Source organism: Thermobia domestica, chromosome 9 (genome assembly GCF_964235325.1).
Source record: "Thermobia domestica chromosome 9, izTheDome1.hap1.1, whole genome shotgun sequence".
NCBI classification, from domain to species: Eukaryota; Metazoa; Arthropoda; class Insecta; order Zygentoma; family Lepismatidae; genus Thermobia; species Thermobia domestica.
In genome coordinates, this window is record NC_137462.1 from 84584474 (window position 1) to 84599747 (window position 15274).

The window sequence follows — 15274 nt, forward strand, 5'->3', positions numbered from 1 at the left end:
GTAATACTGCATTACTTACAACATTGATGATAATGCCTTGAATAGCCTCTATGGTATGTATAATGTTACTAAAATTTCTTACAGATTGCTTAAATACATTTAAAATTACTTAAATGTATGTCAAGGATTTGCCATTGTCTACATTCACTTTTTTCAAATCTGCATTCTGCTATAACTTCATTATTTGTGCCCATTAGCAGCTACAACTGGGAACATGTTACTTACACCTTTGGAGAGGCTATGTGTTTTCAGATTAAGAAAAACTCATTTTATAATTAGGAAACATTTCTGGTTAGTGGAATTGCTTGCGTATATAAAAGAAAAAAATAAGTCCGTTAATTCTTGTGTATAGTTTCATATAATTACTTGTATTAAGCGGAACCTGACTAAAATGATCTAAAAGGTGTTTTAATCCTGAATAATGGAAAATGTACGTTCGAGAGTCAGCATTTTTTTAAAATATTTTTATTGGTTTTATATAGTAGAAGCATTTCTAGGGACAGTGATTGTCGCACAGAATAGATGCAGACGCAAAATGTATTTAAAAAAAGAAAGTGTATGTAATAATACTTAACGTAATATGACGTATGAGCATGTTTTCACAGTTAATTGTGGCTTTAGTAAGAGAATTCGAAGAAAGATGCAGCGACTCTATTTTTCTTTTTACTTGAATTGTTTCAGAATTTTCTGGAATTCTCTATGGTTAATAATATATTTTCATTCATTGTGTCAGAGAGAAAAAAAAAAAAAACTTTCTTATTTAGTAAATATTGCTCTTCCGGTACGTTCTGTTGAAGGTGTAGTTATTAAAATCACTCTTCGCAACCTAGTAAGAAGAGTCATTTCATCTAACTTGTATGAAATGGTACTCGTAACTAAGTAGCAACTATAACACAGTGAAGTTTTCAAGTTGTGTGAATAAAGCTGGACTGTACTGGATATTTTACTTTTATGGTCAGTAGTTAATAAAATGTTGTTTAAAATTAAAATTAGTGTAACTTGTATCAAACAAAAATTTGTCCGTAGGATTCCGTTCAACACTGTTATTATTGTATTAATTTTGATTGATCTTATCGTCGTTCTTAGTTCGAATTAATTTATTTAGCACATAATTTTTCGAAGAAATCGGTGTACTTATTAATGAAAATGTGCACTTTTTGGTAATTATTCTTTTGCTTGAATATTAAATTTGAGAAAGAGGCTGAAATGCATCGCGAGAGTAAACATCTAAATAATATTTTAGTAGTTTACCTAATTTTGCAACTTAGAAATCCAGATAAGTTTGAAACCAACCTTGAAAATAATTTACCGGGATGTAAACATCAAATATATGAGTCGAAGACGCACTTTAAAATGTTACAGAGTAAGACTATCTTAAAATGTTACAGATTAAGTGTCTTAACAAGACTGTGGTCGTATACAACTTAGCTCACGAATCTCTGCCGCGATTGGCACCAACGAAGAATTAGAATCGCGGCAGAGATTCATGAGCTCGACTTTACTTTACTTTATTATTCCAGTGTTTACATGTGAACTGTATTTTTCTTTTCTTTCTTTCTCTCAATGTCGTTTCTTTCAGGTATGTCGTCTTGGTCGTCATTGTCCTATTACTAAAGTATTACGAGATGGTATTTTGCGCGTTGGTAAAACAGCAGCAGGCAAGCTGTCGAAGGAACCTGTCGATGAATGGTTTACTCTTCTGGGAGATAGCACTACGACAAACTTGCTCAAGTTGTATGCTCAAGTAAGTGTTGAATTACCTTTCTCAAGTAATTACACTAGAAAAATTTTTGTTTCTCTTTCAGAAATAGGGGATCCTCATGGCTAGGTGGCGTTACCGTTTTTGTTGCAGGAGATCGGGTTCTGTTCTTGGTAGAGCTTGTATTCTTCGAATCCTATGTTGAGGAATAAGTGCACGTTTTACATAGCCTTACTTCCGAAAAGGGACGCTAAACTCCAAACCAGTTGGTCAGACATGTTCAGAGGTTATTGTTTAATTGGTTAGTTTCCCTTTCAGTACCGAGGGTACATGGAACGTGTACCTATAGCTTAAGTTGAAACCGTAATCACGTGAGCTTCCACCAGGAATCGAACCCGGATCTTCTGCACCGAAAGCGCATACGCTAACTATATGTCTATGAGGAAGCCCAATTCATTGTTTAAAACTTTAGTTTGGTTATAATGCGTAAGGAAGACAACTTAGTAAAGAATTGGTAGGCTATACAGGTTTCTGGTCATATAAACTGTGTACGTTAACTGTTTCATAAATAAGATAATGTAAAAGATCGATTAATGATGTTTTAATCATCATCGAGAATTAAATTCATAGTCATACAAAATTCCAAATGTAATAACTTTCAACATACTGCTCAGTAGGATTCGTTGTGACTAATTAGAAATTATTTTTCTTTCTTATTGTTTCATTCATTTAGATAGGAATTATTTATACATGTTGCCTAACTCTGTGTTGCTGTTATTAGTCATCATACGTTTATGTAATTTGTTGTGGTTTCAGGTATGCAGACATCATTTGGCTCCGCACCTAACACAAATTCCAATGGATAAGACATTGCTGGATCCACCAGAAGGCTCAAAACCATCTACCGACAGACCGATTCCTTCTCCTATGCCACCTCCTTCAACACCAGACAATAGCCAAGGCCAAGTTCCAGAAAAAGCACCCTCAACCCCGAAGTCAGAACAGCAAGGTAAATGAAATATTAAAGATTGCAAAAAAATATTTTGTTCACCTTAATATTGCTTATGTTTTGTTTTCCTGTATTATATTTCAGTTGATTAGACTTTAGCTTTCATGTGGTCATTTTTTCAAATGTAAAATTGATCTGGAAATTGTTTCGTCTTCTCCACGTATGTCTTCAATGAGTAACAAAGTGTTCCCTAAAATATCCCTAAATTTGTTCTGCATGTGAAGAAGACCTAAAATACATAATTGAATATAAAATATTGAGGGAGGAATATGTAAGTCGACACAAACATCAACAACCATCCATCTTTTCAGCAGCCATCATTACAAGACGCAATATTAAGATGAGCAAAATATTTTTATTATAATAAGATAAGTAGTTACATTTTTAAAAAAAAATGATTGGGTTATCCTTAATCGAAGTCGTGACACTTATGGTATTTGTGTATGGAGTGTCGAACACTTTCATTATCCACCAAAATATTCATTTCATCGCGGGCTTTTAACATGTTCGATAGGCACTTGTATGAATTTATTAACTTGTCGAACACAAGAAAAGTTAGTAATGGGTCATATAAAATACATATTGTTTAATAATTTAATGACGCTTTCAGCAGTCAGAAGCTACGGAAAAATCGAAACTTATGCTTAAATTTTTCATGTTAAAAAAGCTTGAATTATATTTAGATTTTCTTCACGTGGGAGAAACTATACCACCTTTGCACTGCAATGGAATAAAAAGACTTCAAACATAAGTGATATTTCGGTGGTAAAGACGTGGTGTACATTGGTTGTAAGTAATGCAGGATTTCTAGACTGGAAAAGGGGAAAATTCTTCTGTATATGTTAGAACATTGTGTCAACTATGAAGCAAATAACTATGTTTTGTTTTAGGTTGTATACTTACACGTAAAGAACTTGGTACCAGAAGATAATGAACATAATGTTTGTGTCATTTTATGCATGAGTTGAAAGGAATTAAACAAATGGGCATAGATTGCTTATATACGGTGGAGTATCAAAACTCTCATGCAATTACCTAGTACAAAATAACTGCGTATGCTTGTGAGACCATGATAATGATAATCCTTTCTGGTAATCACCGTATTCCGTGACACATTTTTGCCAGCGGTCCCTCACCTTGCGTAAGCCATTTTTGTAGAAGTCTGCACTATGGGCTTGAAACCACATAGCTGCTTCAGAGATAACGTCATCCTTGCTGTCAAAATGACGTTCTTTGGGTTTTTTTTTTTTTTTTTTTTTTTTTTTTTAAGCACTTGGTTCCGGTGTTTGTGTTGTGTAGTGTAATAAGATTTCTTATTCTGACCGCACTTTCTTTGCTATGGATGCATTGTTTGTCAACAGCAGCATCCATTTGCTGGGCATTTCTCGACGTTTTGTCTTCGTTCCTCTCGTAACCGAGCTAGAGATAAGACTAATACTGACTAGTGATAGTTTGACCCTTTAGCAGATAGTCTGTTGTGATGGTCCCCACACAGTCCCAGAACACACAAAGGATTACGTTGACAGCAAACTGGTTTCCCTTCGTCTTTTAAGGTCATATATATCAATCAGTCCATTGTGACTGATCAGCCATGGAAATACAGGAATATGGTAATGTACTGTGCCTCAAGTTTGTAAATCATTGCACCTTAGAAGATACAAGATGCATGCCCGACAAGATTCCTAATTCTACTCCTTCTAGGTGATGGGACGAATGTTTTGATACCTTCTCGTATAATAATATACTTCCGAAAACTCAGATGTGTTAACCATGAGTTTCGTTCATCTCACAAACTCCGTAATTTTGTGTAAGAATTTGCTTTGAAATTCAAGGAATGTGCTTTGTGTTCAGTATGGTGGTTTAACATTGTGCTGAAATTTTAGTTTATGTTAGCGAATTTGAACCATGTCTTTGAAAGTCTTGTCAAAATGCAACAGATACGTTAGAGCTGAAATTTTAACTTCTTCGGAATCTATTTTATAACTAGTTCAGATTCTACAGGTTTCAATATAATGTACACATTCTTGGCATTCTTAACATTTGCAGATGGTGATCAGAGCTTTGGACGGGATTCATCGGTCCCGGGAACAGCACAAGAGAATCATGAAGAAGAGGACAGCGATCCACCTGCTGTTGTTGTGTATCTGGTAGAGCCATTCACACTCGGGAGTGATAGTTGCGATCTCCATAGGTTAGCTTGTTTAGGACTACTTCGGTGCTTCACAACAGTATTGTCTTCGGTTCCTGAACATATCCGTAATAACATCAGCGTTCAGGTAAGTCTTTATATATTTACGGCAAGCAGTAGTAATGTTCTAAAGCAGTCTAATGTAGAGTCTGTGTATTTAAGGGTGCATATATAATTTTAGTGTATTTTCTTGGTAGTTTTGTATTTAAACCAATGACTCATTTTTACGAACATCGATTTAATGCTTGTTGTACAAGCATCATTTTAATGCGGAAGATTGGTTTTGTAAAAGAAATGACGTTCTGCATGATAAAATGAGCATTGTCTACGTAATATATATCTCGTGCCTTACTGCTGCTAAGACACTGTAATGGACGTGAAAGTTCCAGTATAGTTGGTTATGAAGTATGAAAACTACGAACTTCTGAGAAAGATCAATAGTAGTAATAATCAGGACTTGAAAAAAAAATTAAAATTGTATGGTCTGGCGCCCAGCTTTTCTTTTTTTGATATTACTATTCCCAGATTTAACCTGTCAGTAGGTTTGATTTTTACGTTCTGGGATGGACGCAGTTTATAGTAAATTCATTATAAAGTTCAAGGTTTCTAATTTACCCTGATATATAACTCTGTTAAATTACGAGTATTGCGTCCTGTATCGTTTTATTCTATGCGTGTCTTTTTCCGTAGAGAGAGCAAAATTTTGTTGTTTCCAGTTCAACCAAGAAATATGTGGCATCAAGCACTCAAACACTGAAGCAATCTCGACTGGCGATTTATTTTTGCATATCGGTGGGAAAGAAATACTTTTCGTCAAGTATTGAGTCTTAAGCGTGTGAAATTTCAGGATTGGATAGAGTTACTGCTCCAGTTATACTTTTTATATCGGCAACTGTATTCTAAGGCTACGGTATATAGGTCTGTGTCTCAAGTAGGAGCTGAGAATATATTAAATAAGCAGTTGCGGTCCGACTACGTGGAGTGGTTCTCCAACTAAGGGTTTGGCTTGAGGCTAATCTCATCCTATAAACAAGGTACTTGTTCATAAATATTCACTGAAGCCTCGGACCAGAACATAATTTGACGCGCTTTGAGCAAAGTAAAATGAACATGAAGTACAAGAAATTTTTATAGAGCAGGAACATTAAAATCCGTAGTGAGTGAGTAAGAGAAGTATAGGATAAACCTGGTAGGAATTTAGGAAGTTAGATGGGAAGAAGTGTGCAGACCGATTATTATTATTATTATTATTATTATTATTATTATTATTATTATTATTATTATTATTATTATTATTATTATTATTATTATTATTATTGGAAAGGAAATAAAAATCACCGACTAGGAACAAAATGTTTCGTTTATAGATGGATAGTAACAGCAGTTAAACAGGTTCAATTTGTTAATAATAAGACTTCCTTTTATTACTTTTAAGGTTCGGTGGCGTGATATTGTTGTGCGGAATGTACACACATGTCCAAAATTATTGTTGCATGTTTATAAATATTTTTTGTAGGAATATGATTTGATAACGAAATCGCCTGGTATATATCTTCCTTTCCTTTCTTTCTTCCATCATGAACTCGATAATTGGTATCTTGTTTGTGAGACGTTAAGCTAATGATTTAATGTAAAATATAAATATTAAGCAACGAGCTTTCAATAACCGTAAGGCATTAGGGAATTGTGGGACTACAAATGTGACAAAATTGATTCTTTTCACCCGTATTTGTTCATAAATATTCACTGAATAATGTTCCAGGTCACGAATTTATTTTTTCAGAATAGCATTCGTTATCTGGAAAATAGAATTTTGTAAAATCCCAATTGTGCGAACTAATAGTTAATACAAAGTAGTAAAGACATAAGAAATTCAAAATGAATAAATAACAACTTTGAGAATAAGTTTATACGCTTTATTATAGATATATTAGGCGGGCGATTGTGTTTCATTGTTTACGTGGTTTAGTTCAACATTTTCATTTATTATCTTAGAAACTTAACAATACATAAATACCCAGACTAAACACAGAAATTGACTGTATCTCAAGAAGAAAGAGAAGTAGCAAATACAAGATGATTAATGCAGTAGATCGAGACGTAACATGTAACTGAAGAAAAAATATTTAATTCAATCGTCAACAACAGGTTTTTATTTACGACAGCATATTGTTGTATAGAAAGGCGATGTAGAAGCGGGAAGGTACTTAGTCTACTGGATTCACTACTTATCCAGTGCGACTTAGAATGAGGATAGATGGTAAGTGAGATTGTTACTTCTCATAAGATAGGTTGAGTTCAGAGTTAGCGTTGCGAGAAAGGTTAAGGTGTTGGTCTGCTAGTTACGGGTAACTATACTGGAAACCAAATTGCCTGAAAGAAGGAAGTCCTCAGTTTATATACACGGAAGAGATAGTACTAAAACGTGGGAAAGTACTAACTGTGGTGTCTTAAATCCAGAATCTTGGTGTGTCCGTTTGAGAAACGTTCGTCGGCATCAGTAACCAGAAAGTTCTTACAGTTCGTTACAATTTTGTTGGATTACACAATTTTACATGACGCGGAAGTTATACAATGGAGACACACAACATAATTCACATATGTAGACATAACGCTATTCTTTTCCGGCTTTTCTGGACAATTTAACAAGCAGATAGAAAAACAAAACTAAGTAATCCATATGCGTGAAATAAACAGATTTCGATAAAATTAAAATATTGATTTGTGGTTTTACTTAACCGAAGTCCACTACAGCTAATTTGTATCAATTTGCATTGTATTTCATATTTCAGAAACTACTTTCTTGCGTAGCTTAATATAAAAGAAATCGTGAGAATTTCGCATTGTCACTTGTAAGTTCTTATGCTACGATTGAGTGTCAGAACCATTCATTATTCCCATTGTTGGATGGGTTTAACGAGGTTCTTTAGAATATGTTTATATATTTTTCTAATTGTAGGTAAACATTAGTAACTGTAATTGATTACATTGTAGTATGATGAATATATTATGGTAGTGTATCTGTTTGCAAAGTTAAATTTATTGGGAAACATGTGTTAAGATGAATTATTATTATTATTTTCAGATCATATCCTTGGAAAGTATAGTTGAATTGGGAAAGTCCCGAGATCGAAGCAAACACAATGATCACATGAGAACTCTTGCATTGTCTGTTTTCTCTCAATGTAGACGTCTTTTGGCCCATACCTCAAATGTCAAATCACTCACGGGTTTTGGACCAGCAGCTGTCGCTGATCTGTTTTTGAAAAATAAAGACGTGAGTACTTTTTCTCTTTCATTCCTCACATATTTATTATGAAAGAAAGATGTATTTTAATGGAAGGTAAGTCTTGAATCTACAAAAAAATAAATAAAATGAAAAAAAAAATAAAAAGAGTATGTGACGTAGGTAGTGTATTTCCATCCTTCATTTATGGTCCCTGAAAATTCAAATACACTATAGATTGTACGAGATCAACTGAACCATCTGGATCCGAAATGAATTCATCCATCAAACTTGGCGTGGTAATAGATCTTGACTGCTATACAAGCATGCGAAATATTATGATGTGCAAGCGTTTAGTTTAGGAGTTATTGGCCATCAAATATGAGAACGGTTCCTTCTCTCTGTTTTCTGAAGTAAGCAAATGATCTTAAAGATTACTAAATTGTACAAGAAAAAAATGGGTAAACGGACATCTTAGCTGGTAGTAGCGCCAGTCAACTTTCCGTTACGTAGGAAGCTCAAAATTTTCAGGTTTGAGTAGACCTGTTTCGTGCATTTTAAACATTATAGCCAACACTAATACAGAACATGCTTCTATAATGCGCATTGAATTATTACAGAAATCAAATGAGTCATATAACATTTCTTCAAGTTAAAACATTTTCTTGCATCACTTCAACATTTCAGCTATCTCAAAAGGAAATGTTGTTAGTAAAACATAACAAAGGAGCAGAAAAAAGATAAATATATTGTTGGTGGAAAACGTCACGTAAATTTAGTAGTAGTAGCCGGATATAAAGAAAGAAAAAGATTTTGTTGTTTTCTTTGAAAAAAATGAAGTTATTGTTTATTAATAATGGGAACAATGTTAAATTGGTTTGCTGTTTAACAGTAAATAGGAAAGGTCGAAATAGTATTGAGGCAGATTTTATTGTAGTGATTAGGTTATTTGGTATTTAGGGTAAATTGTCAAGTAACAAATAATGTCTATAAATGAAAGTGTGTAAGTTCTTTTTGTGTGTTAGTTTTTAGTAATCCTAATAAAGGAAGTAATCCTAAAATAATCTGCTTCACATAATATGTTATTCGGTATTTATATTCAAGTTGTCCGTTATTTGTATGTGAGTTCTCTGTATGTAGTATTCTGTTCGTAAATTCGCAACTAAGAATATAAAAACGCACTTCTCTCATTACGAATTTCAGATACTTGTACTGTTTGTGTTGAGAAGTTAATCCTTGTAATCTTTCAGGAAAAGAATCGTTCTCCATATCGCTTATACACTCCACCATATGTGCTTGCCCCAACCAAGGAAAAGACAGAATCTGGAGAATCATTTGGAACATCGCAAGAACATTGCTCAGTATTGTATTGCAGTTACTGCTTGTCTGAAGATCAACGTTTTCTGTTAGCAGTTTGTACTGATGATAGGGGAGAAATTTTAGAAAAATGTTCAATTAATATCGAAATCCCTAACAGGTAAGTGGTTATAATAGAGAATGAATTTCATATTTTCGAAACATCAGTAGTGATTCTTGTACTTAATTCTTGGATATTGGTTCTTATAATAGAAAAACTAGTAGTAACTACTACCAATTTTATGTTTTTCAATTCCTGTATTTTTATTATTTAAATACATATATTTTTAAAACTTTAATGAGACGGATTGGTCATTATGTTCTATCTTCATTCACAAAATAGTTTGCAGCCTGGCAACACTGCTATATAAGTGCATATCAATGTAGTAGTGTATTTTTTTCTTACTGCCCACTCAGGAAATGTAAAAGAACAGTGGTTATATTGTGCTTAGATTCAATTAATATACTAGTGGATGTGGAATTTGTGCTGGCTTAATCTACCATTTTCATATGTAGGAAACCACATGAATTTTCTCTTATGTTGCGTGGTTACCCCTGACGCTCCCGTTCCATATTCATTGGTACATTAAGGGGGCACGGTGGCTCAGTGGTAGAGCGTTCACCTCCAGTGCTTGGGGTCTCTGGTTCGATCCCAGCTCGCGCCGTGTGAACTTTGTGGTGGACAAACACCGTGCTTGTGGGTTTTCTCGTGGTTCTCCCGTTTCCTCCCACTTTCTTAATTCCACCATTTCACTCATTTCTCATTATCTCTGTCTCCTTTAGCCTAACCGGCATAACCGTGGGACGTTAAACTTAAAGATTTCATTTCATGTTTCATTGGTACATTAATGGAATATAGGCTCAAAATAAACACTATCTTCTTTTATTTGATCTGCGTGCGACATTTCGTTCTTAGAGTTGGTTCGCGACCAATTTTTCGCAGGCTGTAGCTCCAAAATTGACGCATTTGTAAACCGATGTAGGTCTATAATTTTTTCATGTTTTCTTGCGAGGATTCATTTTCCAAAGTATTTTGGTGGTTTTCTCGAACACCCAAATGTTCACGAACTGCGTGTAAATCACAAACTGTTGGAGATAAAAGAATAATATACGAAGTGAGATAGGGAAATGTCAGAGGACACATCAAAATAGAGTGCTCTGCTTGTCCCTTAGTGACTTCTAGTAGGGTCCCGGGATCACTTGATAATTTTAAGACGCAAAATATGTAATTCTTCTATGTAGAATTTTTGTTTTTCCGTGTGGGGAACCGTTTACGAAATAACCACCATTTTATTGTAAATTCTGTATAGTGAGATGAAATGTACAATCCGCGGCAAAAAACCTGCAACATGAGCATATAAGTTTATTGTGAAATGCCGAAGTCTTTTGCTCCAAAATAAGTGTGCACGGGAGGAGGCCGAGGTTTATCCTGACGTGATTCGTTCCACTTAGACGTTATGTTTATTCCCTGTGCTGTTATGCGTAGTTTCACAATAAACTTACATCCTCATGTTGCAGGTTTTTTGCCGCGGATTGTACAATGCTTATATCAGGTTGTCTAAAAAGTATTGAGCTTGTGGAGATCAAAATTGATTTTGATTTCATTTGATTTTCAATTTTGCGTCCCTTTCAGCAGCGAGGCAATATGAGATGTGGACCTACAATTTAACGTGGAATCCGACCCAAGGTTCTCACCAGGAATCAAACCTGGGTCACCCACGCTAAAGGCGTGTATGCTAACGCTTAGCCACGAGTTAGCGCAGAGGTCAAAATTGATATACATGTATTGTGATTTGGTTAAAAATTTAGGCGTGATTTTCGACTCAAAGCTAACATTTACTCATTATATAGAAAACATCATGAATAGTGTGTATAAAATTTTTTGCTCCATTTTTGTTTTAGCAAGGGTTTTCAAAAACTATAGAAGTAACTGTATCAAAAATTACATTTATATTGGATTATTATAATCATAGTTCATGTGAGCATTGTAATTCGACTTTATGCCTGTTGTGTTAAATAAAAAATTTTAAAAAACTATGAAACCACATATGCACCATTCTGTTCGATGATCTTCTGTTACTTTCCCGGCGACACCATAATCCCGTCGGTATAGAAGTTCTGTGGTTTCTGGTAAAATAGTAACGCGAAGTTTTCACAGGCCGTTTTGGAAATTAACTAAGATCATTTGGGGAGTTTCGCAGAGATCGAAACAAATGAGTCTGACCTGTTCGGGCCATATGGTGGATGCATTAAGAGCCCCAGCCAAGTTCTCACAATCTCCAAGGTCGTTAAAAACGTGTACGATCTGGCGTTGTTAGTGTAGTACACGACATTCTTTGGTTAACCAGTTCCGACCGTTCCTTTTGACGTGTACTAGGGCACCCGCGCTAATTGTAGATAGTACAGATCCGAGTCCCGGTGGTCGTAATGTATGATACTCATCTAATTCCACCAAACGCACAGTACAGCCATCTTGGACATCAATGTGTGCTTTGGAACAGACTTTGTTCTCGTAGGTTATCCACTTTTCGTTACTCATGTTCAACTACTTCAGAAATAGTTTGGGTTGGTAACGTTCCAGTAGAGATTCACAAGATATAAATTCGATCTATTTTTGAGTCAGATCATGTGTCACTCCAGCATCGGTTTATTTTTTTATATATATATATTTATTTACTTATCACTAAAGCCATCATTCCAGCATTAAATCCAGCCCCTGGTTAGTAAAAATTTTTTTTTTTCAATACATGTAGCTAATCTTATCATAAACACTGTCCCAAAGTTTTAAGTACATTGACAAAATGGTTAGAGATATTTTATATCCTAATAACATGATTTACATGGATGCATTATGAACGAAAAGAACAAATCGTTATTCAAAATGGCCACCATTAGCATGCACAAAGTTCTTAAGTCTTCGTGGCCACTCATCAATTGCATTATACAACACATCAACTGGAAAATATACAGCTACCTTCGGAAGAGGCCGCTTTAAATTTTTATTATTGGGAGTCTCTTCTTGCAAACCATCTCCTGAAGCTTGACCCACAATTTGTAATCTGCAGAAGGCCAGTATGGAGTGGAAATGAAGTCCGGAACATTTGCCTCCAGCCACTGTTAGGTTGTTCGTGCCTTGTGTGCTCCAGTTCTGTCCACCGTAAGTGAGACAGGATGCTGACCCCTCTGTATCCTTGGAGTCTTTTCACCACCAATAGAGAATATGGCTTATATTATGTCATTTTGGGCATTGAAAGTTTCCTCAACACTGAAAATCTTTTCATCAGTGAAAAGGATTCGTCGGTGCCCAATGGCTGCGTAACGCTTAAGTAAGTCCCTGGCGCTTCAATTCATTTGTCAGGAGATGTCCTTTGCATTATTTGTAAGCATGGAGTCCCAAGTCATTATTGACTGTTTCCTAACTGGCTTGCGGCGGGCGATCTTTCACAGTTCCAGTCTCAACAAAGCGCTGGATAGTGCGATAAACGATTTTTACTAATTGCAGCTTCTGAAGGGTTTTGAAAATCTCCCTTGGTGATCTACCTACCTTGTGCAACTCTATCACGGCCACACGACTTTCATACTTGCCCCATTCCATCTTGAACATACAACTGACACCTTTACATTTCTTCAGATCATCCAGCAATGACTGATGCTTCACGATACCACTCTTGACGTCGCTCGCTTGTACGGGCGGAAGTAAGTCACCTTCAAAAGTTGGGAAGGTATTTATGGTAAGACTAGGTATATAGACCTGGAAATTTGTATATAAATCGCGAGGTGGCAAACTTGGAAAAATTAGGGAAATTGCTACTCGTCGAGTTGCAAAACTTTGAAAAATTAGAGAATCCTGCCGTAAGAAGCTACAGCTGCTGAAATTATGTGGTGTTTTAAACTCATTAACTGCAAAGATAGTTAAAATTTGTGTAGAGATGCTTACCTTCTTCTTCAATCCATGTTTCCAGACAATAAAATAGCATAGAGTTTTTATATATATATATATATATATATATATATATATATATATATGGTGATCAGAAAAATGGAAACACCTGAATGAAATGGCAACTTACCAGATTAATATGGTGTCGGGCCACCTTTCGCCTTCAGAACAGCCTTGATGCGACGTGGGATGGAGGCATAGAGGTCGTGAATGGTAGCAAGTGGAATTTTACACCATTCCTCGTGCAGGGCATCGGCCAGTTCTGTGAGAGAGGATGGAGGTGGAAATCGTCGCCTGAGTCGTGTTTCCAAGACGGACCACAGATGTTCAATTATGTTGAGATCTGGGGATTGGGCGGGCCAGGGGAGGTGTTGAACTTCATCCCAATGTTTCTCAAACCACGCTGCAACAACGCCAGCTGTGTGAATGGGTGCATTATCATCCTGGAAGATTGCGTCATTGTCCGGGAACAACATCCGGACCATAGGATGCAAGTGGTCTCCTAAAATTGCGACATGATCGTTGGCAGTGATACGTCCGCTAAGTGTGACCACAGGACCCAATGAAAACCATGATATGGCGGCATGTTTCACAGTTGGGCGTAGACACTGCAAATCATAAGCTTCTTTGGGCGTTCTCCACACATAAACACGGCTCGTGGTTGGGAATAGGGTGAAGGATGACTCATCCGACCATATCACACGTTTCCAGTCCTCAACGGTCCAAGTTGCATGGTCGCGGCACCATTTGCGGCGTGCGAAAGCGTTATGGTCCCTGATGAGCTGTTTGGCCAGTGCAACACGACCCCGTAAGTTCATGTCATGTAATTCGCGGTGGACTGTGATTGTCGAAACGGTGGGGGAGGTGCTGATTGAGTTCCTCCGTCACGCCCCGCAGTGGCACGACGGTTCTGCGTGACAATGCGCTTTAATACCCGGTGACCTGTCACTCATGATTTTCTTCCGCCTACTGTTCCGCTTCCCCGATGTGGTTTTGCCGTGTGTTGTGTAGGCCGTCATCACCTTTGACACTGTCCTACGCGACACACCTAACACAGTAGCCACTGCCATCATACTCACTCCACATAACCGCGCACCAACAATTTGCCCTCTTTGAAAAACTGAGAGGTCTCCCATTTAACACTACCTCCGTCTGCTGCAGCCACTGGACACTGCTGTTCCACTGCGCCTGACGTAGTATGGAGACCGACCTAACACACCACCACCAGCGGTGCGGCGCTGCGGGCGCCACGACACCACTGCCAACCCATACATTAACGTGTTGCCAACTACAGGTGTTTCCATTTTTCTGATGACCATCTGTATATATTAATGTAGGTACACTATTTGTTGTTTGCCTCATTTATCCGAACAAACCTGTCGAAAAATAGTAATATTTTGTTGCATTTGACGTGTCATGTAACAAAATTGCAGGAAAATGTCAAATGAACCTGCATACACGATTTTGGAATAAAATTGAAATTACAAAGCAAAATACATTGAACTCTAGACTAGCCGAGGTTTTCCTGTCCAGTTTTTCTTGTTTTGGGATGATAAATTACGATATTAAAAGAAAATGTTTGAAAAGTTCTGTGACAAAATTATGATGATTTAATAATAATAAAAAAAAGTTGTTTCAACAATACGAGGAAACAAACAGTTTACCTTTTTTTGAAAGTATTTTTTTTTTTTTTTTAATATTGTGAAAAGCATATCTAAGAAAGAAAGGTACTAATATTTATTGTCACTCAAACAATACAACTTACAAATAGGGAGTTATATAATTACTGACAAAAACAGTCACAAATGTAGTTGTGAGTGAGCTAGAACCTATGTAGATTTTTCTGTTTGGTTTCT

The 15274-nt window shown here is 36.2% G+C and overlaps 1 protein-coding gene across 2 annotated transcripts in view; it reads left to right on the top strand.

The window, feature by feature from the left end:
• skd (mediator complex subunit skuld) overlaps positions 1 to 15274 on the top strand; it is a 259399-nt gene that overhangs the window by 225118 nt on the left and 19007 nt on the right. For both annotated transcript variants that reach the window (XM_081771449.1, XM_081771450.1), the window contains 5 exons: positions 1580 to 1744; positions 2516 to 2708; positions 4755 to 4984; positions 7982 to 8173; positions 9373 to 9599. In XM_081771449.1, coding sequence (XP_081627575.1) covers positions 1580 to 1744; positions 2516 to 2708; positions 4755 to 4984; positions 7982 to 8173; positions 9373 to 9599 — 1007 coding nt within the window. The remainder of the gene's footprint in view (positions 1 to 1579; positions 1745 to 2515; positions 2709 to 4754; positions 4985 to 7981; positions 8174 to 9372; positions 9600 to 15274) is intronic.